At 41.6% G+C, this 26,252-nt stretch overlaps 1 protein-coding gene across 1 annotated transcript; it reads left to right on the forward strand.

Moving 5' to 3' along the window:
- On the forward strand, positions 1-24,374 carry LOC142112115 (SLAM family member 5-like). Its single transcript, XM_075193951.1, has 3 exons — positions 1-260; positions 5,145-5,447; positions 24,028-24,374. Exons 1-3 carry the CDS (start codon positions 71-73, stop codon positions 24,372-24,374), a joined length of 840 nt encoding a protein of 279 aa, XP_075050052.1. The 5' UTR covers positions 1-70.
- The last annotated feature ends 1,878 nt before the right edge of the window (positions 24,375-26,252 follow it).

Consider the following 26,252-nt stretch of genomic DNA (forward strand, 5'->3'; position numbering starts at 1 on the left):
GGATCTGTCACTGTCTGTGGATCAGACACGTCCTGTATATAAAGTCTACTGGAACTTCCAAAGCCACATAATGGCCAGTTTCATTAATCTTCATCTTGACATAATAAATAAGCAGTTTAATAGGAGACTGGAGATAGTAGACAGTGGAACCACACTGAGGATCAGAGACCTGAGAATGGAGGACAGTGGGATCTACCATGTAACCATAACGTTTACAGATGGAGAAACATATCTCACATCATATAATCTCACTGTGTATGGTACGTACTCCTCAGTTATTCAGAGAATTGTACAATAACATGAACTATGCGGAGTTGACCATAAAGAGCCTCAATTAGAGTTCTGTGCAATATTGCTGCCTGAACATAGATGTACAGTATGGGCAGCAATGTGACATTGTAATCGGTGTATTGTGTGTTTCACACTGTGTAAGAATGTGATGTGTGGAGAGGATTTTAAAGTACACGTGGCTGCATACGTCAGCCGTCATCATCATCATCATCAACTTGATGACTGGCAAGTAAAATAAATATAAAGATATATAAATAATGAAAGAAAAAAATTCACCTCCTAAAAAATTGATCCAAGACGAGCACTCATAGCCTGGGCTGGTTACAGCTAATGTGGGGGACAAACAGCACCAGACTATAACAGGGGAACTGGCAGAGGGAGGTCGTCCTGTTATAGTGGGACTCAGTAACAGCCTGCTCAGCACAGGGCTGGATGCCCTAGAGCAGGGTTTCCCAAACCCAGTCCTCAGGGCTCCCTAACAGTGCAGGTTTTCCATATCTCCTTGCTGGAGCACAGGTGTAATCATTACCGACTGACACATTGTAACAGATCCACAGGTGCTCCTAATTATGTCACATGTGATCCAGAAAACCTGCACTGTTGGGGAGCCCTGAGGACTGGGTTTGGGAAACCCTGCCCTAGAGGGAATACCCACCCCTGTGCTGATAGCACTGCTGGTCACCCCAACACCTCTAGGCAGTGGGTGTTGGGGTAATAATGTCAAAATACTAATTTAGTATATGGCAATGCTGTTCCCAGCAAGACCTGGCAGCAATGAGCTGAAGGAGCAAAGTGATAGAAATGCTTCATTACAGGGGTATCCTTAGGGGTGACCAAAATGTACCCCTACATTAGGTAATCTTACTTTTCACAGCTAAAGTCTAAAATAGGCCTTTCCTGAAGGCCACACAATGATCACAGGCCCCATCACAGTTATTAATGTGGTTCTGTTTTGCAAAATATTACCTCTTCAATTACAAATTTACACGGCTACCAACATGCTGGAACTGCTTTACTGCAAACCTTCAATTCAAATTCACAGGCATTGGTGGCGCTGTATGTAAGTGTACATGAAGAATAACAGTTACTGTATAGCAGGGCCGTAATTTGACCCTCAGTAGCGCTCAGTGATGCCTCCGTTCTGTTACACAGTTCTGATTTCTTATCATACAAATATTATGCTATAAGTGAATATGTTGTCTCACGGAGAGGAGAAGTTGTACATGCTGGGAAGGACTTGTTCGCAGATATTGTTTAAGATGTAAACAGAAAATATTTAAAAGAAGGTGACTCGTATATATGTGGGGGATCAGTGATGGGGGTGACAGGTGACCTCTATCTATGTTCTTTACTGGAGTGATGATACATTGTGTACATTGTGTGACCACATCATGAACTTCCCCCTAACCTCATCTGCTGCACGTCCTGTCTCTGTTCTTTCTTCTGAGTTAGTCAGCATGCAGCTACCTGGTGGGATAACCCTCAGTGTCCTACTCTCAGCTGTTATCATCTTTGTCTCAGGTTAGTGTCTGATAATGTAACATTATGGGTGTTGTATAGTATGTTATTGTGTTGCTGCAGGATGATAGTTTGATCACTGGAGAGCAGAACGATGTATCGTACACAAGAAGGTCACTGAGCATATTGGATAACTCAGCACACGGGGGCACTCAGCACACGGGGGCACTCAGCACACCGAGGCACTCAGCACACGGGGGCACTCAGCACACGGGGGCACTCAGCACACCGGGGCACTCAGCAATCCAGGTCACTCAGCACACCGGGGCACTCAGCACACCGGGGCACTCAGCACTCCAGGTCACTCAACACTCCAGGTCACTCAGCACTCCAGGTCACTCAGCATACTGGATCACTCAGCACACGGGGGCACTCAGCACTCCAGGTCACTCAGCACTCCAGGTCACTCAGCATACTGGATCACTCAGCACACGGGGGCACTCAGCACTCCAGGTCACTCAGCACTCCGGGTCACTCAGCATACGGGGGCACTCAGCACACCGGGTCACTCAGCACTCCGGGTCACTCAGCACTCCAGGTCACTCAGCATACTGGATCACTTAGCACACGGGGGCACTCAGCATATGGGGGCACTCAGCACACCGGGTCACTCAGCACTCCGGGTCACTCAGCATATGGGGTCACTCAGCACTCAGCATACTGGATCACTCAGCATACGGGGGCACTCAGCACACCGGGGCACTCAGCACACTGGGTCACTCAGCACTCCGGGTCACTCAGCACTCCTGGTCACTCAGCACTCCAGGTCACTCAGCACACTGGATCACTCAGCATACGTGGGCACTCAGCACACCGGGGCACTCAACACACCGGGTCACTCAGCACACCGGGTCACTCAGCACTCCGGGTCACTCAGCACTCCAGGTCACTCAGCATACTGGGTCACTCAGCACTCGGGGTCACTCAGCACTCCAGGTCACTCAGCATACGGGGTCACTCAGCACTCCGGGTCACTCCGCACTCCAGGTCACTCAGCATACTGGATCACTCAGCATACTGGGTCACTCAGGACTCCAGCTCACTCAGCATGATTCCGGCATGTGTGTGGTTGTTTGGTAATCTGACCACATGACCAGATTATGCTGTACATGGGCACATGTCTACTTGTTGCTTTGTTAGATCCACAGTTGTGCTTGAGATTAGGAGCATTGGTGTCAGGGCAGCATTTTTGTGGACACTCTCTGCTCTATTTACTTGCATTTGAAATGTGGTGTCACCTGCATTTTACCAATGCCAGTGGGTAACCAGTCTTAGAACCATGATTATGCCATTTATAGTATTTGGTACAGAGATTTACATGCTGAGAAATAGGTTAAGGGTGTTGTAAATTATATTTAAATATGACATTGTTAATATGGCATTTTATTTATTGACTTGGCAAGTGAGAGGACATTTTACAGAAATATGGCAATACTCAAAGAGCAACTTCTGAATGATGTTCTGAATAAAGAACCAGAACTGGAGGAGGTGCAAAGGAATAATGGTAAATCGCTGGGTCATAAAGACTTGACAATGTTTTTGTTTTGTTTGTATAAGTAAAACAATAGCCAATTACATAGAATGGTATATAAAAGTGTTTTATTAAAACTTTGGCACATGACCCTACAGCAACAAAAAAACTTGCCTTACCCCATCTTGTGTACCCATGCATATTTAATCGTGTAGGGGCAAATTTAAATTGATATGTGTACTTTGTTTCTTGTTAATGGTGTCATATCTAAAGTGAAATAAACATACTTGCAAGCCTTTATTAAACAGTGTAAGTACTTACATTTTGCAGTAAATAGCAAGTTTGTATTAATGGCTTAAAACTAACAAAAGACCTGGGGTTATATTTACTAAACTGTGGGTTTGAATAAGGGAAGATGGTGCCTATAGCAACCAATCAGATTCTAGTTATCATTTGTTTAGTACATTCTACAAAATGACAGCTAGAATCTGATCGGTTGCTATAGGCAACATCTCCACTTTTTCAAACCTGCAGCTTGACAAATTTACCTCCAAGAGTTTATTTTGTAGTCTGATTTATAATGTATAATTTGTCATATTAAACTATACTATACTATATAAATGTTATTAGCATATATTCCATTGAAGTAAATGCAGGTATTTTCTTGTTGGCTCCTAATGACCCTTTTTAAAATTCATGATCAAATAAGAAACCCAGGAAGGTTATAGCATGAAATAATCTTTATCAATATAAGATAATAGACGCCTGCTGTATATAGACGCAGATGGTTCCTACTTGCTCCATGACTGGCTCTGAAAGTGATGATTGGAGCAGAGGGGGGTTTATGAGCAACTAGAAACCCCCCTACGAGCGCTCCTGTCAATAATGAATATATTTATAATTTATTTTTTTTTACATAAATTTTAATCTCTGTTTAATGGAACCCTGCCGTAAACTACAAGTTGTTTTTTACATGTAAAAGTGGTAACTTTTAACGCCGCTGGGAAAAAAAAAATTGGGGCTGATGGTGCATTTTGAAGATTCGTGACAGCGTGCATTTTACATCACATTTGTGTATTTTTATTATACTTGTGTGGCACTCATGTAAAATGCATCAGTACCTCAGAATGGGTGGCATCAATTTGGGAGGCTGGAAAAAAGTTTTATTTAGTTTTTATTAAAATAAAAAAACATTTGTTTCAACCTTCTTTGTTTTGGTTCTGGAATGTTGGGTTACACAGAAATCATTTTGAACTCTATGGAAGTGATTATCTGCCCTGAAAACATGTGAAACGGTTCCCGGGCACCGTGCTGGAAACGGAGGCTGCCAGGGACAGGCTGGTCACAGCTCTACATGAAGAGGGTCATGATCAGCTCCATGTTTATGTGCAGTTATAATGCAGCATCTCAGGCTTAATTGAAGTCCAAGCTAACATGTGTTCAACAGTCGGAAAGTTACTGAGCCGTCATGTGACGGGATAATTATCTACATATATCCAGGGCGACCAGGAGGAATTTCGAACCCTGGTACAGCAACTTCTAGGAGATCCTTTCCCTTCCCAACAAACAGTTCTTTGGTGGAATCCTGCCCCTAGGACCACCATCTTTCATGCAATCTACCAGAGTATTTATGTCTCTTTATGGATTTCAGTCACAGTCAGATACCTCCTCTTATGGAGAGACCTGAGCAGCACTGAAGGGGTTCAGTAAAGATAACACATATGAACATGATTACTATGTCCTTCCATGTGCACAGTACTTCCCATTGGGTGGTAATAACATTATATACATACAGTATGAACAACGTTATATGGAACAGACATTGTGTAAATACTGACTGTCCTATACTCTCATCTGTGTACAGGGAAACAAGACCCCCCTCTACAAGTGACTGGCATAATAGACCAGTCTGTGGATTTGTCTGTGGATCGGACACGTCCTGTATATAAAGTCTACTGGATCTTCCAAACCCACATAATGGCCAGTTTCATAAATCTTCACCTCGACATAATAAATAATCAGTTTGATAAGCGACTGGAGATACTAGACAATGGGACCACACTGAGGATCAGGGACCTGAGAATGGAGGACAGTGGGATCTACTCTGTAACCATAACTTCTACAGATAAAGAAGAATACAAAACATCATATAATCTCACTGTGTATGGTACGTAATCCTCAGTCATTACACAACCCATGTATCAAGCATGAAATTATCTTAATGCTGGAAAGTTCTGTTGCCATTGTCCAGCCCCTGCATTATGATTTCCATGTAATGTTAGCGCTATACAACAAACCATTGATAAGTTTTAAGTAGAGGGAGGTGTAGACTGTCTGCACTGATGTGGATGACATGATATTTGTGTCTCGGTAGTTGTTGACGTTGGTTCGGATAGGGGATCCAATTCTTGTTGCTGAGCCACTTGGGAGTACCTGGGTGTATGAGTTACTTAGTAGGTGGTAGGGGTAATGACAGTGTCATGTATTCTTCCAATTATTATACTGGTTAATACTAACCTCATGTAGGTATCAGTGTGTGGAATGTCCTGTTCTAGTGGCTTCTGTCCAAGGCATTCTTAGTGTAGTGCTCTATGGTATTTATTCTATGGGGCATATTTACTAAACTGCTGGTTTGAAAAAGTGGAGATGTTGCCTATAGCAACCAATCAGATTCTAGTTGTCATTTTGTAGAATGTACTAAATAAATGGCAGCTAGAATCTGATTGGTTGCTATAGGCAACATCTCCACTTTTTCAAACATGCAGTTTAGTAAATATATTCCTATGTCTTTGTGAGTGCTTCTTCTATTTCTTTTTGTTTCTTTCTTGTGATATGAGTCCTATGCAGGGCCGGATTTAACCCGAGGTCTAACTGGGCTACAGCCCAGGGGCCTCAGGCATCCGTGGGGCCCTTTCTTGAAAGTATTTTTTTTTTTTTTTTCTGTTGAGCTGTAGCGAGCCGCCGGCCACGCTACAGCCTGTACCGCGGTCGGCGACTCAGAGTCCTGAATGATGGTGACGTCACGTCACTGACCTCCATTGACAGGCTGCAGGCAATGGTCCGTCCGCGGCGTGCACCTATCTCCTTACTAAGGAGATGTCGTGAGAGTGAGATCACTCTCACGAGATCTCCTCAGGAAGGAGATAGGTGCACGCCGCGGAACGGACACTACAGGCAGCAGGGACAGGGTGTGAGCTGACAGAAGAGAAGACCAGCGATGAAGACCGAGGTAAGCTCGCTCTTGGGGGCTGGCTGGCTCAGACAACTGTAAATTGTATTTTTGGGTAACAAGATGAGGTACAGGGCTCAAAAGTATGTGCCTAAAGCTGGAATTTATTCTATTATGTGTACATAAATGCAAATAAACATGTTCTGGCCAGAACAAAGACATATAAACAATAAAATGTGCACAATGCAGAGCACGGTATGAGATAATTGCACTGGGCAATACAGTAAACAGTATACTGAATAAGCAAAGAAATGTCCAAATGTAAAAAGGGCAAACTGATCAGGAGTATGAAAAACGACTAAACAGTCTATGAAAAAATGATATAAAATAGATTAAAAAAAAGAAAAAATGGAAAAGAAAAAATGAAAAACAAAAAAAAGAGTCCAAACACACATGAGTTGGGGCCAAAACCCATAAAATGAAAAGTAAGTAGCTGTTCAATGCACGGTACTACCGAAAGTTTGCCCTTTTTACATTTGGACATTTCTTTGCTTATTCGGTATATCCAGCTTTAGGCACATACTTTTGTACTTTTGCGCCCTGAACCTCATCTTGTTACCCATCTTTATTTGGGAGGGTGGGGATTTCCCTCCGTATACCACGGGTTCTATTTTGTGGCTGCATCCTCACATATAAGGAAGTGCGGCCCCTTCCCACTACCATTTTCTTATTGTATTTTTGGTGCAGAGAATTACAAGGGGGGGGCTGGCTGGCACGCATATTGTGCTTTTGGGGTAGATTATTGCAGGGCGGGGTTTGGGGGCTGGCTGGCAAAGTGTGTACTTTTGAGGGAGATATTAGCAAGGGGGGGGGGGGGGGTTGGGGGCTGGCTGTTACAGTGTGCACTTTTGGGGGAGATATTTGCAGGGGGGGTTTGGGGGCTGGCTGGCAAAGTGTGCATTTTGAGAATACTGATTTAGTATATTAAAAGGAACACAGCTCAAACTACTTATGCCCAATCCAATATTACTAGGGAGCCCCCAATAATATCGGATTAGGCATAAGTCGCTTGAAAAATGGGGGCCTCACAGTACCCCTAGCCCAGGGGCCTACAGGGCCTTAATCCGGCCCTGGTCCTATGGTGTAAAATATTCTGTGTACGTGGGCTGTGAGAATATAAAAGTATCAATCAGTTCTTAATGATTTAGGTTGTGGGTATGGACACGTATCCGGTCTTGCAACTTGCTGTAAAGGTGAAGGGGGGATCAGTTATCCTAAATCTTCTGGTTAGTTGTCGGTTTTACAGTACAGGAAATCTCGGGTGTAAATCACATTTGTATGTGCAGTGCTTCACTGATTAGATTGATGAGCAGGCTGAATAGAGGGGCTTCTGTTTCAAGGGGCAGAACTATCCCTACATTAGCAGGATAGGTGGTAGCCGGGTGTCAAACCTGTTAACGATATGAGTGTAGGAGATGCTTCCTGCTTAATGCTGGCGATGCTATTCAAGTAGAAGTCAGGCGATGAAGTCTATTATGATCACAGTGCAATCCCTAAGTTGGTGGATAGCCAGGTATAAAGCTAGTAAGAATCCTGGGGTAGTGTGTGTTCAGTATCGCCCGTGTCAGGTTCTGGACTTCATGTCTTCATTGATAATTTTTACTTGCAATACCACAGGTCAATTCGAGTGGTCGCTCTCAGCAGTAGACCCGGGCCAGGGAGCTTCTCAGTTTGAGTGGTAACATGTCCCAAATGGCCAGAATAAATGCATGTAACACATTCACCTTAGCCATAAGTGGGTCCTATCAGCTCAGTCCCAGGAACTGACCTGTATTGACCTCCATCCATGTCACCTTCACCAGTCCTCTATCAGTCTAATAAGAGGCTGGCCACGTACCTAACTTCCCAGCCATAGGTTAATCTTCACAACTAATCCTCCACAAACTTTGCTTTGTGGAGTTGTCTCAGTTGCTCTTTACCTCTCTTTAGTTCTCTGCAGTCAGCAATAACAGGTAGTGTACAGGTATTGTACACCACTTCAGTAGTCTCTCCTCTCGGACTCCTCCAACTCGTCCCTCCTCATAGGTTGGGGTCCGGGCTCAGGCCTTGACTAAGGGTTCAGGCCGTCCAGGGCTAATACACCCGCTGAGCCCCATCGCCTTCCACATCAATACGCTGCATGTAAAAAGAACTTGTCCTAAATTTAAAACCAACTTCCTTCACCCCCATCAATGTTTATGCACCCGTTTTTCAAACTGAGCTCCACTTGGCTTCTCAACAGGGTCACAGCAATCTTTGCCACTCTTTTATGTTCTGTATAACAGATCGGAGGCATGAATGAGCGCTACTGAGGATGAAGAGGTGGAGGGGGCTGTCACACCTGCGCCTGCTGCCATCCTTGTCTCTTCTACTTGCTTACACTCAAGCGTGCACCCAAGGATGACTCATTGTCTTCAACCTTTTCCTTGGGGATATGCCAAGATTGAAACCTTTCTACATTTTTCTTTCATGTCTTCTTTTTACTTTGGAGAATAACTATTCTCTTATATTTTTAAAATTAAATTCGGTTTAAACCTCTCACTGTCACAATTTTGCACCAACAAAAATGTTGCCCCCCCAAAAAGCCTTTCACCCTAGGCTGCAGCCTAGTCAGCCTATTGGATAATAAGGCCCTGTCTGGACTCCAGAACCTTCAGTGAAAGCCTCTCAGTTGGTAATGATAAAACATAAGGGAACGGGGGGCATCATGTTCACTCCCCAAATTATCAACCAGCGCTAGACACTGTGGGGAGGAGATTTCCGATAAAACAAGAAGATTATGAAAGTGGGGTTCCCCTGCTATACTGAACACCAACCCCCAGGTGGCGCCTCTAGGGGCAGGGGGCATGGTATGCCTATTCCTATTTTTACAATTATTTTTTAATTAGTTTCTATCTTCAGCCCAATTGCTGAATTAATAAATGTGTTCTACATTGTTATACATGGTCTGACCTTGTAAGTAGTCTATGGGGATAGCTGTGATTTCACTTCTACTGGGAAGAATAATTATTTTGTATCACTAAGTCTGTGGGTGAGCTACACAGAAGGGGCGTTTTGCCTTAGTCAATAAACAGTAAGGGCATGCCAAACTCATACGCCCAGAGCAACGTCCGAATCCAGCCCTGAGCATCGCAGATTTACTAGTTTTTCTGCCGTATCTCTTGCTCCAGCTACAGGTCTAGTCTAAGTCCTGATCATTAGTGATGACAGTCTGGTACGCATGCTATAACATGTGTTTGTAATCACATGCAACTGTAACAATGTATTATAGGTTCAGTAGACATTAACAACATCCTAATAAATGTATTTCATGAAAAAAACAAAAAACAAACAAACATTTTAACTGTTTATCATTAATGCCTATAGTATTACCAGGCAACATTAATTCAATATTTTTATTTTCCTATGCATTCTTTTGCGAATGTATTGATCCACATAAGCATTGGACACATCCGGCAGCGTTGTGTAGTAGAACACACAGACATATCAGAAGACCCATGTCTTGATGAATTCGGGCAGACGCAAAGCCTAAATACGTGCGTATGATACTGAACGCGGGTTGCGCACAGAATATGCGCCGCGATGAATCAGGCCCAAGATGAAGCTTGTCCCATTCACAACTTTATGTAGGGATCTCACCTGACCAGTAACATTATTAATATAGTACAGCGCGGCCAATCACGGCTCCGTAAGGTGCGTGTTCTCCCCGCTCCACATGTTCTTTTATGATTCCAACGCTGGAAGCAAGAAGAGTAAGGTGATTACATACTGTGGCACTATTAGTGCTTTTATTATTTGTTACATGTACCTTGGTTAATTGTAGCAGAAGGCTCGTCAGACACAAGAATATACAGATATTAAGTCACTGCTATAAATGTGGTACACAGGTTCAATGGCAGATGTCCTCTTCTTCTCCCTTTCTTCATACATACTATATATATGTATGAAGAAATCCCCTACTTTCACTTCTAGTGATCCCAATTTTATCAAAGAGTGGGATATGGCACTTCATGAGTGCTCTAAGAAATTGATGCAGATTATTGTACAGGAAAAAAGAAAAATGGCCCACTTAGTTGAAAATGAGATACAAGAGAAAGAAACTAAAATGAGTGCTTTTAAAGATTCTCAAGATTTTGTTATTAATGAGCAGGTTTTAAGTAAAAAATTAAATAGAGTAGAATTGGACGTAGCTAAGGTTAAAGAGAGAAAATACGCCAGAGATAGAAATGATTATAACAAGGATAAAATTAAGAGTTGGAAAAAGACTCCTTCAAAAACATATAGAAATAATTTTGAGTCTAATATTAATGTTAAAACATCTGAACCCTGGACACATGTCCCACAGAAAAGGAGAACTTATACTCCAAGACGAGCCTATAATAGGAAACAAATGGAGGGAAACACCTACAGGAACCGTTTCTCTATATTAGATAGGGCAGATAGCGAAATAGAAGATTTTTTGTCCCCGGACCCAGCTGCACGGGAAAGGCCAAATCATCCTCTTCAGGAAAATACCAGGCGAGCCTCCCCATTAAAACGCAGACTTCTAGACGAAGAGGGAAGCGAGGGGGCATTAAAACCTCAGAAAAGAAGGTATGTTTAGATAGAGCTAATCTGAAAACCCAAGGAATTTTCAATCTTTCCTCACATGTACTTTCTAACCCAGAAATATCAATTCTGGGGAAGGGTTTATCGTTTGCCCCTGCAAAAAAGCCGAATAAGTTTGAATTATTTATTGACATTAATAAATTTGTCAGGAAGCTAACGCTAAAAAGGCATTTTGTAAAAAAAGGAACAAGCTATTCTTACCAACTATGAAAGCATATCAAAATCAGGATTAAGATTGCCTTCCAAATATTATCCCTTAGAATCCAAAAGTAGTTTTATCGAAATGTTTCAGACCTTAGTAGTTGAGGATCTATGTGGTTTGGATTCTAATATACAGGGTTTTAGGAATGAGTATGATTCTAACAACCTCAAACCACAAGAAACCAAAGCCTTAAAGGAACTACAGTCAAATCATGATCTTGTCATTAAGCAAGCGGATAAAGGGGGGGGATTAGTGATCATGAATAGAGAGGATTACGTGAGGGAAGCTCTACGTTTATTGAATGATACATCCTCCTACTGTAAATTGAGTAAAGATCCAACGGAAGTATTTGTCTCAGAACTAAGGGATATACTTACCTTAGCATTGCATAATGATCTGATTGTGAAAGACGAGTATCAGTTTTTAATAATGAATTATCCGGTTGTGCCAATTTTTTATTTTTTGCCAAAAATCCACAAAAGCTTGGTGAATCCCCCAGGCAGGCCGATAGTGGCTGGAATAGATTCTATTACTTCCCGAGCTTCACAATATGTGGATTTGTTTTTACAGAAATATGTTGCACAATTACGGTCTTATTTAAGAGACACTATGAATGTCTTACAACTGTTCAAGGATTTTGTATGGAGTTCTAATTACCTGTGGGTCACGATTAGAGATGGGCGGGTCCGGTTCTCCGAGAACCGAACCCACCTGAACTTTGGGTATCCGAGTACCGAGCTGAGCAGCTCGGTACTCTCCCGCCCGTTCCGAATCCAAATTGAGGCCGAACGTCATCGTGACGTCGTTGGATCTCGGGGCTCGGTTCTCGAGATACTTCAACTTTATAAATACACGCCTCCACAGCAATCCATCGCCATTTGACAGAGGGAGAGAGCAGGGTGTAGTCATAGGCTAATTAGAGCAGGGACAGAGAATACAATATTGTTCTTGCAATTGCTCTAACCAAAATTGCTAGTGCAGAGAGAAGGATAGAGGTTTATTATTTTTTCTTAATATTTGGCACTCCCCAGCGCTTTTGGGGTGTCCCCCATAATTGTGCATAAATATTTCTGGCTGTCAAAAGTCATATCTGTCAGCAGTATTTACCAAATAATTTTTAGCACCCCTCAGTGCTTTTGGGGTGTCCTCCCTAATTGTGCATTAATATTTCTGGCTGTCAAAAGTCATATCTGTCAGCAGTATCTACTAAATAATTTTTAGCACTCCTCAGTGCTTTTGGGGTGTCCTCCCTAATTGTGCATTAATATTTCTGGCTGTCAAAAGTCATATCTGTCAGCAGTATCTACTAAATAATTTTTAGCACTCCTCAGTGCTTTTGGGGTGTCCTCCCTAATTGTGCATTAATATTTCTGGCTGTCAAAAGTCATAACTGTCAGCAGTATCTACTAAATAATTTTTAGCACTCCTCAATGCTTTTTGGGTGTCCTCCCTAATTGTGCATTAATATTTCTGGCTGTCAAAAGTCATATCTGTCAGCAGTATCTACTAAATAATTTTTAGCACTCCTCAGTGCTTTTGGGGTGTCCTCCCTAATTGTGCATTAATATTTCTGGCTGTCAAAAGTCCTATCTGTCAGCAGTATCTACCAAATAATTTTTAGCACTCCCCAGTGGTTTGCGCTTAGAATAGATTCAAAGCAGTCCACATATGATCTGAATGAGCAACCAGGTTCTGTCACCAGTCCTGATGTTAGTGTTCCCAGTACGTCATCTGGCCAAGGCGATGTCAAACAACAGAGTGTTTTCAAATTAGTGCAAAAAACAAAAAACAAAAAAAAATTTACTGTATTGAAGCGAAAAAGAAGTGTAACTGAGCAAAAGTTAAGTGACGATAAAAAAAAAATTGCAAGCATGCCATTCTACACACGCAGTGGCAAAGAGAGAATGAGGCCTTCACCTTTGGCTATTAGTGGCAGATCCCAAAAAGTTACCCAGCCTACAATTGGTGCACAACTACTGTTACGCGTCAAAGCCGAGCTGCAAGATAACAGTGAGGCATTACAGGAGAATATTTGCTCTGATTCACAAATGACAACAATCCCTGTGGAGAGTCCATCCAACAGTGGGATGTCTAATCGTGAGCATTCTGCTGATGTGTGCCTTAATAGCCCGAGTGTAGCCGGTGATACCCAAATTGAGGATGCCACTTTGGAATTAGAAGAGGATGAGGGGGAGATTTGTGTAGGCGACGAGGGCGCTAATGAGGATGTTGATGAGGATGAGGTTGTTTGTGTAAGTCCTGCACCAGTGGCAGCAGTTCTGGCACGTGACAAGAAAAAGGCCATTGTCATGCCTGGGCATAAAACAAAAAAATCCACTTCTTATGTGTGGAATTATTTCTACCCAAATCCAGACAACAATTGTATAGCCATTTGTAGTGTATGTCAAGCCACAGTCAGTCGAGGGAGGGACCTTAACCATCTTGGAACCTCGTCTATGTTACGTCATTTAACGAGAGTTCATGGCAAAGTGTTGGGAAAAGCTGAAAGTTCTTCCCAAAAGAATACAAGCACTCCCTCATCAGCTAAGACCCTCCACTCACCGACATACCGACGGCTACAAAATACACCCACCACACCATCCTCATCAATATCCTCAGTAGCGCTCGGAGTTAGCCCGGCATCCCACTTAAGGCTGGATGACTCCGGCACTATTATTGATTCCTCTGAAGAAAGCGTTAGTCCTGCTGCTGCTGTTGCTGCTGCTGGGGGTGAATCGTCATCCCAGAGGCAGGTTAATAAAATGAGCAGTCCTACATTTCAGAAATTAACTGTGAAACAATCATTTGCGAGGGGAAGCAAATATGACAGCAGTCACCCAGTCGCCAAGCGAATCACAGACGCCATGGCTGCAATGTTAGTGTTAGATCTGCGTCCAATCTCCACAATAAACGCAGCTAGTTTTTCACAGTTAATTGAGGTTTTGTGTCCGCGTTACAGAATTCCATCGCGACACCATTTCTCCCGTAAAGCTATTCCACAACTATACCAAAAAGTGTGTAAAAATGTAGAGATTGCGCTGAAAAATGCCATTCTGCCCACTGTTCACTTAACCACAGATATGTGGACAAGTGGAAGTGGCCAAACCAAAGACTATATGACTGTGACAGCCCACTGGGTTGGTCATTCACCTTCACCAGCAGGAACAGCAGCAGCATGTACACCACTAAGTAACATTTGTCACAGGCAGGCCACTCTTTGTATCACCGGCTTCACTAACAGGCATACGGCTGACAATTTGTTACGCAAACTGAGAGATGTGATTGATGCATGGCTTATACCACTCGGACTCTCCCCAGGGTATGTCATTTCAGATAACGCCAACAATATAGTGCGAGCATTACAGCTGGGTGATTTCCAACATATTCCCTGTTTTGCTCACACCATCAACTTGGTGGTGCAGAGTTTCCTACAAAATAACCGTGAGGTGCAGGAGATGCTTTCGGTGGCCCGTAAAATTTCAGGCCATTTCAGGCATTCAGCCACAGCATGTAGGAGATTACAGCAGCTCCAAGAGCAGTTTAACTTGCCCTGCCACCAACTTAAGCAAGAGGTGGTAACTCGGTGGAATTCCACCCTGTACATGCTTCAGAGGATGGAGGAACAGCGCAAAGCCATCCAAGCATATTGCACAAGCCATGACATTGGGAAAGGAGGGGGGATGTATTTCACTCTTGCACAGTGGGGAATCCTTTCAGTGCTGTGCAAGGTGCTGAAACCATTTGAAGTTGTGACATGTGAGGTGAGTGCAGACTCTGCTAGTTTGAGCCAAGTCATTCCTTTAATTAGACTATTGGAAAAGCAGCTTGAGAAAATGAAGGAGGAGCTGAAAGCAAGCAATTCAGCAAAGTATGTTGGCCTTGTCGATCAAGTACTTAATTCGCTTCACAATGATCCTCGAGTTATTAAGATCTTGAACTCGGATCAGTACGTTTTGGCCACTGTGCTTGATCCAAGGTTTAAAACCTACATTGAGTCTTTACTTGTAAATGAGCGAGATGGGAACTTTTGCAAGGAGCTATTGCTCAGCAAGTTGGCCGCTGAACTGGGCCTCGGCTTGATGACGTGTCCTCCTTCACTTTCTCAAGCTGTTGCTCGTAAAAAATTAAATTTCCAAAAAAGAAGAAGGGAAGACACAGGGGGCAGACCAGAACAATTTAACATCTGGGCTGGTTTGAAGGATTTTTCAAAAAAATGTGTCACTTTGCCCATAACTCCATCCAATATGAGTATAAACATGCAAAGGATGGTGGAGGATTACTTTCAAGAGGTAGTTGATATGGAAATGTCAGACAGTCCCTTTCCTTACTGGGAAGAAAAGCAGGTCATTTGGAAACCCATGTACAAACTTGCTTTGCAATACCTAAGCTGCCCACCCTCCAGTGTGTACTCTGAATGAGTGTTCAGCACAGCAGGGAACTTAGTCAGTGATCGCCGTAGAAGGTTACTTCCCAAAAATGTGGAGAAAATGATGTTTATAAAAATGAACTACATCTTCCACGAGGAAGGCCTTCACCATCCAAGACATCCAAGCACTGACTGTTCTCTAATGGCGGATTCAAGCGGCGATGAATTGATAGTCTGTGATGATGACGTACACACTGATGAGGGTGAGGATTAAGCTGAAGATGTTGCCAATAACATCTTTTTAAAACTTTCTATGTAAGTGTAGGGTGCAATCTACCCCCAAAGAGGAAAGGGACTTGTGGCATTTCCATATCACATACCATCTTGAAAGGCTGCTGTTAGGGCAATTTATCCTTAAGGGTAGGGTGTCATAGACAGAGTGACCCTAAACTGGCTTTGTCCATTTTTCATAATATTGTACAGTCTATAATGGCTGAATTTTTGGGTATTTTATACAAGTGGAGGGGGGCCTAGAGAGACAGAAACCAAACTGTCTTTCTCCATGTCAATTAATATTGTACAGTCTATAATGGCTGAATTTTTTAGTATTTTATACAAGTGGAGGGGGGCCTAGAGAGACAGAAACCAAACTGGCTTTCTCCATGTCATATAATATTTAACAGTCTATAATGGCTGAATTTTTTGGTATTTTATACAAGTGGAGGGGGGCCTTGAGAGACAGAAACCAAACTGGCTTTTTACATTTCTTTACATATTTAACTATAAGTGTAGGGTGTAATATACATTCAAAGACGATGGCTGCATTGCCAATATGCATAGATGGAGAGGAAGACAATCTGTTTTGTGTGTAGAATAGGCCTACCAATGAAGAATTAAACTGTTTTTTTGGATGATTTATTACCTCAACAATTAGATTACTTGTCTCTAAAACAGTTGGAGCACTAAATTGGGTTAATTTAGGCCCAAAAACATGGATTTTCCAAAAAAATAGCAAAACAAAACCAAACAAAACCAAAACCAAAACCAAAACACGCAATGGCGGTTTTGCAAAACCAAAACCAAAACCAAAACACGACGGTAATCCAGATCCAAAACCGAATCCAAAACCAAAACACGGGGGTCAGTGACCATCTCTAGTCACGATTGACGTCCAGGCTTTGTATACATCTATCGACCATAAAAAAGGTGTTGAAGCCTCTAGATACTTTTTGAACAGGGAGGTGATATCACAGAGGCTCATAAAGATTTTATATGTATCTTAATAGATTTTATTTTGACCCATAATTATTTTAAATTTTTGGATCAGTTTTATCTGCAGACCTGTGGCACAGCTATGGGGACTATTTTTGCGCCTAGCTTTGCCAATTTGTTTATGGGAAAATGGGAGGAAAGATCGATCTACCAGTCTGAGAAGTATAATGTTAATATTAAGTTCTATAAGAGGTATATAGACGACATAATTATGGTTTGGGAAGGTAGTAGTGAATCTTTGCAAGAATTTCTAAGTGATCTTGATAACAATGAGCTTAATTTAAGGTTTACAGCTAAGTTCAACCCTCTCCAGGTGGAATTTTTGGATCTTATTTTAATGCAGCAGGATAATAGGGTCATCACTAAAAACTTTTTTAAAGAAGTTGATGCTAATAGCTATTTTCATTTTAAGAGTTGCCATTTAAGAAAATGGAAGACGAATATTCCGTTTTCGCAATACAACCGCATTAAGAGAAATTGTAGTGACTCTGTAACATGTAGAGAACAGCTAGCAGTATATCATGACAGATTCCTGGAGAGAGGATACCCCAAAAGTTTACTTGAGGGAGCACTTAATAAGGTTGAAAATGTTGATAGATCTTCATTGTTACAATACAAAAAAGAACAGAGAAAAAATAAAGAGGGAATTTCCTTTATTACCGGTTATAATACTGGCGAGAACAGAATCAAATCAGTGATTTCGAAACATTGGAATATTCTCAAAAGAGACCCGGTTCTAAATAACATCTTACCTGATAGACCTGACATTATTTTCAAAAAGAGTCGAAACCTTAAGGACTTGATAGCTCCAAGCATGCTTAAAGATAAGGGGAACACTTCTTCAACCTTTTTGAATTTAAAAGGGAGTATAAAATGCTCTCATTGTAATGTATGTAGATATATGAGTACTAGTAATAAGAAATTTTTTAGCTCAGATAGAAATAATAGTTATACCATCAATAGCCTTATGAATTGTACATCCTCGTCTGTGATCTATATGCTTGAATGCTCCTGTGGTTTAAGATACGTAGGAAAAACTAAGAGGTTGCTTAAACTACGCATCCAGGAGCATGTAAGGAACATTAAGAACAAGATTGTCAGTCATTCTGTATCAAAACATTTCCTAGAGGTACATCAATCAGATCCAAAGCATTTGAAATTTTTGGCAATATAACATGTGGTTCAAGGTCCAAGAGGTGGTGATTTAGGTAGAAAGCTCGCACAGCGAGAAATGTATTGGATTTACACGCTCAATACTTTATCACCTCTTGGACTTAACGAGGGATTTGAGGTTGCCCCCTTTTTGTGATTGCTCTTTTTTGTGATTGCTCTTTTTATGAGTGCTCTCTCTTGTAGTTAGAGTTATGTTTAAATATCATTATGGTGGAATATGATTATTGGGTCTGTTGATAGAACTAATACAGGTCCTTTATTGGCTTGCTATGGGTCATATTAGTTATTATTGTATTTTATGTTATTATAGGAGTTATTTATTTAAGTCTGATAGATTGGACTGATGATGGAAAATGCTTGGCCCCTCTGGGCTATTGATAGTAGCTATTGTGGCATAATCAAAGTTTTCCAACTAATTGAAGTTCTAATTGTATTGTGAACTATAGCGATATATTGCTTAGTGACTATTTTTGTGTCTTTTAATTTCTTTTAACATGCTCCCATTATCTGTTTTAGCAATAGCGGCGGAATTGCCGCTATTGACATATATATTGACAGGTCTTATTGCACTAGACACTTGGATTATAATATTACAACAGTTTCTAGTCTGCTAGAGGACATTTGTTGTCCGAGTAAAGGCCGTCTTGACGCATGCGCAACTATACATAGCTGTGAGGTAAACAGCTGCCGGTGCGCATGCGCAGTAGGTTAATTCCTGTTTTGGAGTGCACACGTGCAGAATGGCGCGGTGCACTATTTATACAAATGCCGTCATAAGGGCTGATATTAAGAACTTAACATCTTATCAGTCTAAGTCCGTTAATGGACACTCGTTATTCTGAGTAATAGCTGCCTCGGCGCATGCGCGATTGTGCATTAGCTGTATGATGGACAGCTGCCGATGCGCATGCGCAGTAGGTTAACTTCCGGTTTTATAGTGCGCACGCGCAAAATGGCGCGGCGCACTATTTATACAGACGCCGATAAGAGGTCTAATTATAACTCCTCCTGATGAAGTCTGCTATTGCAGACGAAACGCGTTGAGACTATTTGCTGTGTTGTTGTTGCTCTTGAACTTGTTGAAAGGTGGTCCTGTCTGTAGAGGCTGAATATCTGCTACTAGACATGTAAGTGGCTACCTTTTTTTAATAAATTGCATTTTTGAGATATCACATCGTTGGTCCTCTGTTCAATTTTGTCATTTTGAGGATCTTTGCCATATGGTCTAGTAATGAAGAGAATGTGACCTGATCGTGTTGCTGTATGGAATAATACTACAGATAAGCGGAAAAGTTTTTATTTCTGGTACGCATACACCTATACAGATTTGGATTGGGTGACCCATAATTTATGCTGAGGGGCCTATTATCTATTATACCCCTGTTTTATTCCCATTTGGCTCACTTGGGTGCTGCATTATGGTCTCTGGTTTCCTTTTTCACTGGTGCTAAAGTCCCACTTTGGATTCGTGTATGATTCCATTTATATTATTGTACTACACTATTGTGCGCCTCCTCCTCCATCTTTTCTTTACATATATATATATATATATATATATATATATTTATATTAACCTTAAACTTGAGCTTGCACCACTTATAAATGTAAAACAAATGACATATAATTTGGATAATGGTCAGACTGATCGCAGCTGGAGAGAAGTTAGTGAAAATAAATACTGTTGTCCCATTGGCCTTTATCAAAAATAAAAGTTAGTTAATATAATTAATTATGTTAAAAGTCATTACTAAGAGGTGTCAAATATTATAGAAAGGCTCGAGAATAAGACAGGACTTGAGTGTAAGGGGTGCGGTGAGGATGTTTAGAAGCTGCAGATGGGGGGAGAGAGCGATGATAGAAGAATGAGTCATATAAAAGACTTAAATAACTGTTATTAACCGTGCTCTATGCAGATGATATGAGTGTAAACCATACTTGCCAACTCTCCCGGAAAGTCCAGGAGACTCCCGAAATTCGGGCCAGTCTCCCGGGCTCCCGGGGGAGATGGCATTTTTCCCGCATCCCGGATTTCACAGAGAATCGCGTCATTTGACGCGATTCTCGGTGAATCACGCCATTTTGGAGGGCGGGAGGGGGCGGGACGAGGCCAATCGCGTCATTTTGGCCCCGCCCCCCGCGACGCAAATTACATTTTCACGGGGGGCGGGGTCAAAATGACGCGATTGGCCTCGTCCCGCCCCCTCCCGCCCTCCAGTCTCGCCCTCCAGTCTATGGTGTAAACACTACTCAAAAATATATCCAAATAGAGGGTCTCTTATCTAGTAGAGAAAGCACAGGATTTGCCTATTTATCAAACCACTCCCCACCCCACCCCCGGTGATGACCACGGCCGATGGAAGCCATCATTGGGGGCCTTCTGTGATAGTTTACATGGGAAGCCTATTTATCATGGACAGTCATACTTGTATTGCCCCAAAATATACCAAAAGAAAGAGAGCGCAAAGCATAGAGTATAATTGACATAATAAAACAATTAATTTATTAAACTAATATGTAAATGGCACATATAAAAAACTCCTGAACACGAACATCACATATAATATGACAATAGTCTGGAAATAACCTCAATATTGTCCTCGGTTTGGTCCCATTGAATATGTTTGTTGAAGCCAAAAAAAAAATTTCAAAATGTCAATATAGTGCAAACAACATCCAGATAAAGGATATATAGATCGAACCAATATTGGATCCAAAAATAACAATATAGAGCAAACAACGTCCAGAGAGGTGTATATATATATATATATATATATATATATATATATATATATATATATATATGTTAAACACTTGAGACAGATAGTAGTAAAATTGATCCTTTCCGTGGCTCAAAAGATTTGCACAAAGGTGTCTGATATAAAAGCACCCTTAGGTGCAAATAGCACCACTCAGCGATATGAAGTAACAAGTACTTATCTCTTCAATGAGCCTATAGGTAACGGAATCATAGACAATCAGTCTCAGTGTAACGATCCATAAAAATAATGATTCTCCTTGTTGAAAAAGTAGAATAGCTCATGGTAGCCAGACCCTGGGGTTAATTGTGAGGACCAACACCAAACATGTGTGCGAAGACCTAACGCGTTTCTCGGCAATGAAAGCCATTTCTTCTGTGATAGTTTGCATGGGGAAGCCTATTTATCCTGAACAGTCATACTTGTATCGCCACTGAACTCTGATTGTAGCAGTAGAAAGTCTTGTTATCAGAGGGGTCTTGATAAATTGACCCCTTGATGTGCTCATAAAAGTGAATGAAGATAATACTGTGGAAGTGTGTGAGTCACCACTGTAAGAAAACGGGTAACAAGGATGAAAATCACAGCTGGGAAGGGTGTCTTAACTATTTAATAACATTGGGCCTGATTAATTAAGGATCTTAAATGACGAGGATTCTTATTTCAGTCTCCTGGACAACACCATGTTACAAGGCAAGGGGTGCAAATGAGTGTTCTGTTTTGCACATAAGTTAAATACTGACTGTTTTTTCATGTAGCACACAAATACTTGATAGCTTATTTGTACACTGAAATGTAAAGTTGATCTGTGTGTGCTACATGAAAAAACAGTCAGTATTTAACTTATGTGCAAAACAGAACACTAATTTGCAGCCCTTGCATTGTAACATGGTTTTGTCCAGGAGACTGAAATAAGAATCCTGTTCATTTAAGATCCTTAATGAATCAGGCCCATTGATATCAAATAGTAAATTAATATTTATAAAGATTATGATGGGGGACACATATACAAGCACTTTCCATAATCCAAACTCACAGCGAGTGGTAAGGTGACGCTGAAAGAGATGGATCGCCTCACAGGATAGGGATGCTGGTATTAGAGTGGATGTAATGTAGAGGAAATCAGAGTACCATAGAGTGCAGTGTGTATCACTGTATGAAACATGTGTGTGCGTGAGAGGAGAGAGGGAGTAAGGATGTGGCAGACCGAAGACGTGGTCTAGGGACAGTTTCACTATGACCAATGTCAGTGTTAATGTAGAGGAAAGAGGTGAAATAACACGTAGGATGGTGGAATGAAGGTTCATCTGTAAAAACAGGTAACTGAGATGAAAAGATGCAGATATTAAAATATTGAATGTTTCTAAAACGTAAAAAGCGTCTTAGTTGAGCGACAATACTCAAATGAAATAATTATTCAATATTTAAAAAGATAATAATGGGGGTGTATATACAAGCCCCTTCCATAAACCAATGGACACATTGCATTAAAAGAAAGGCGGTGTGAAGTATACGTCAACGAAAATCTGCAAAACGCACAATGAGTGAAATAGTGGAAAGGGGGCCGGAAGAGATGAATCCGCTCACGGAACGTGGACGCTGGTGATGAAAGTGGATGCAGTGAAAAGAAAAAAGAAGGAACATTGAATTGACAAACTAATCATAATAAAACGAGATGTGTGTATATTTCCATATGAACAGGGGCGGGCTGGCCCGGGGGGCAGGGGGGTAACCGCCCCCCCCCGGCCGCTGGGTCAGACGACTATTAGGGCCGGGGGGTAGGCCGGCCGGCCGCCCCCCGGATGCAAAAAACATTGTTTTCCCACCGCGGTCGCATCTGATGACATCAGATGCGGCCGTGTCAGCGCACAGGCGGCCGCATCCCCTGTCATATGATGTGGCCGCCTGTGTGCCCACGGGCCATCCCTCTCCCAGCCCGCGCCTGCATATGAATGATAGTCTTAATATTAAATTGGATAAGGTGAATATATATTTCAAACTTTGTATGTCCCCTTGTAGCCGGACTCTGTAAATCAGCTACATAAGTAGCATATTGAACAAGGAGCTGTTGGTTTTTGGACAGCTGGATGAACAGACTGGTGTCATCATCTATCACCAGGGTCCATAAGTGATCTTGGTGTGTAATTAAAGGTAAAGAAAGCCGCTCCTAAACGCCAGATGAATAAATAATATTTTCGTCAGGAGCCGCAAGATAAATTCACAGAGCAGCCATTGAATACATATAGATGTATGTACAATTAGAAAACTAAAACGATGCTGGTAATTCTGACACTTGTTATGTCTCTAAAAAAAACCAAAAGAATAGAAAATCGACTTGAAAATAATTAGACTTACCTTGAAGACAATGTTGGAGATCCCCGAAGACAGCAGCATAATGATAGGAAGGATTTTCGACTGGAGAACTGAACGAATCTGCTGCCTGACGTCATCGCGACACGTGTCAATAAAAATTTAAAGCGGCAATGTTCGGTTAAGTGTTTAACCACTTAACCTTAGAGGACCCCTCATTGCCACTTTAAATTTTGATTGACACACGTCACAATGACGTCAGGCAGCAGAGCCGGTCAGTTCTCCAATCGGAGATCCTTCCTGTCATTATGCTGCTCTCTTCGGGGATTTCCAGCGTCGTCTTCAATGTAAGTCTAATTATTTTCAAGTCGATTTTCTATTCTTTCTGGGGTTTTTTGGAGACATGACAGGTGTCGGAATAGTGGTAATCCTAAAAAAGATTACCACCGTTTACAACGTATCCTACAACAATTGAAGACTCCACCTTACACATCTCTCCACCTGCTGGTGATTGTATCAGACTAATTGAAAAACTGTCAGATCTTTCTGCAAAGCAACATCCCATCTGACCATTATAAAATGGGAAATCAGCCCAATTAATTTTACCTTTTCCCAACACATGCAATATTCACCTTCCTACCACAGATACAGTAACATGTTACGTGCAGGGAAGATCACCCGGGAAGATAGAGCTCAGCCCTGTAATCTAAATACCCTAAGTGTGGGAGACACCAGGTCATGATGAAGAGGGCAGAGGTTCCCTATTAAAGAGAAAATAGAATTATCAGTATGTATGATTTTGTTACCACTTTATAAAACATATATAACAGGTTTATTTCTTTATGATCACAGAACCTGTTCCCGCTCCAACTATAAGGATTGAAGGGAAGAATATAATCAGTGACTGGTGTAATATGAGTCTTCATTGTTCTGTCCCCACAAACACATCAGTGTTGTCCTATACCTGGAAATACAGACACAGAGACACTGAGTATCAGCCGTATAATACTGGAACCATAATCCAGATGTCACTGCAGAATGAGTCCTGGGACATGGAATTCCTGTGTATAGTACATAACCCAGCGGATCAGAAGAACGTCTCTGTCCATGTACAAGACATCTGTCCTGACCTTGGTGGAAGAAGACTGGGCAAAACAACGGGTAAGGACAGGGATGTCCCTAATCATTCTGTGCCATAGGCAGTAGATAAAATAGTGTCCCTCTCTTATCATATTACTTATAAGAAAAGTACAAAGTATAAGAGAACTAGCAGCTTGGGAAATGTTTACTGTGGAAAATAGCGTTCCCAAACATTTCCGACTACCAGTCACAACACCCCATCTACAGACATCCCACAAGCTCACAGACTCACCAGGCTTCTCCACTCCCTGACTCACTGAACAGATAAGACCTCCTCTTCCCCAATACCTCTACCACCTCCCTTCTTCCCTTACACCCAAACTCTTCTTCCACCTCTCTATTTCCAGTTCTCCTAAACACAAATCACTGCTAAAAAACCTGCCCGACCTCCTCATCTGTCAGACCTACTTTGCTCCGACCTCCTAGCCTGCAATGACTAATTTAGGACACAGATTGTGCCTACACACGATCTAGATAATGAATCCAAACCCATGGACTAAATTAATATTGAATTCTGTGCTCATTTAGGCCACAGAGTGGGTCTACCCGACAGCAGCACACGTGGGCTCGAGGAACTGTCTAAATGTACAATTATATCACAGTTATTGGATTACTCTCACTGCCAAGGTTTTAATAATTATTTAGCCTACAGTTTAGACTAATTGTATCTATTCCAGTCAGGGCTAGTTCCATAAACATGGGGTTAATGCAAATTTTGGATTGTGTTACTTATAAGACAAATATCACCAGTTAGACAGTTCAGACCTGATTGGCCACAAATCACAGCATTTATAAGAGGCAATTGCTCTACATCAATATCTGATCAAATGTCAGTCAGTTTTAAAACCCGCATCTTGATAAATTTACTCCAAAGTCTTAAGTTCCCTTCCATGGTTAGGCAAACATTTTACCAGATATCATTGGCTGTACAGCATAAAGAGAATTGTAGTTCTCTTGATAAGGATCCGGGATCATTGTCTGTCGCAAGATGTTTCTCACCAAAGTACAAGCGACGCATTTCACCCTCTATGGTCTTCCTCCAGGCTCAGCCAGCCACCAGCACAGTGTACCATGTGAGCCTCCTATCAAATTGTTACAGCAAGTTTGTGATGTCAAAAGCACCTCTAAGTGAAACCAAGTTCATATATCTAACTTGTATTTTAATGAACTCTTTACAGGTACAACGTGCAAAGGAATGTATCTTGTTATTTGGGTCAAAATTGTATATGTACTGATCATTCCATTAGTATCAGTTCTGATCTGGATCATTACAGCAAGAAGGAAAAGAAGGAAAGGTAGGAACTTTCACATGAAGAAAACCCGTTGAACATTAACATTTTAGAAATCCGTGAAACCACTTCAAATAACTGAACATTTAGAATTGTCCACACATCATTGTCATTGGCTGGGAAAGTGACAGAGGGATGAGTGCACAACATAGAAAGCCCAAATCTGTCACGAGTCTCATTCACAGTTGGCGATCTATAGTTCTCCATCTAGTGAGCAAGGCATGCTAATTACTGACAAGTATAAATCCAACTGGCACATATAGGATATAGAATGTTGATATTAAGTTGGGAAAACCCCATTAAACTTGCATAAAAATAATCCTTTAGTTTAAGATTTTAGGTAGGTGTCTACTTATCACAGGACAGTCCTGATCTTCGGTGACCTAAACAGTTATACATTCCTGCAAAACTGGTGCGGGCTCACTGAAAACTGGGGTGGCTTGGTCATCGAGCAGGCATGGACTATTTTGCCCTCATTTTTTCAATCTGAAATGTTAGCAGACATACTAATGTCAGAGGTAACCATAGTAAAAATGAACAAAGGCTCCTGTAAAAAGTTTTATATGTTCATAGTTCTTTTTACAGCAATGCCCTTAATGCATATAGAACAGTAATGTTTCCCTCTCAATGATGCAGCACCTATCAGCA

This window comes from Mixophyes fleayi (genome assembly GCF_038048845.1).
Source record: "Mixophyes fleayi isolate aMixFle1 chromosome 12 unlocalized genomic scaffold, aMixFle1.hap1 SUPER_12_unloc_2, whole genome shotgun sequence".
In the NCBI taxonomy this organism is placed as follows: domain Eukaryota; kingdom Metazoa; phylum Chordata; class Amphibia; order Anura; family Limnodynastidae; genus Mixophyes; species Mixophyes fleayi.

Excerpts from the sequence above, each read along its gene's own strand:
- LOC142112115 (XM_075193951.1), top strand. The coding sequence starts at position 71 with ATGGCCAGTTTCATTAATCTTCATCTTGACATAATAAATAAGCAGTTT. Across the intron at positions 261-5,144 it reads ATATAATCTCACTGTGTATG|GGAAACAAGACCCCCCTCTA; the intron begins GTACGTACTCCT and ends ATCTGTGTACAG. Across the intron at positions 5,448-24,027 it reads ATATAATCTCACTGTGTATG|AACCTGTTCCCGCTCCAACT; the intron begins GTACGTAATCCT and ends TTATGATCACAG.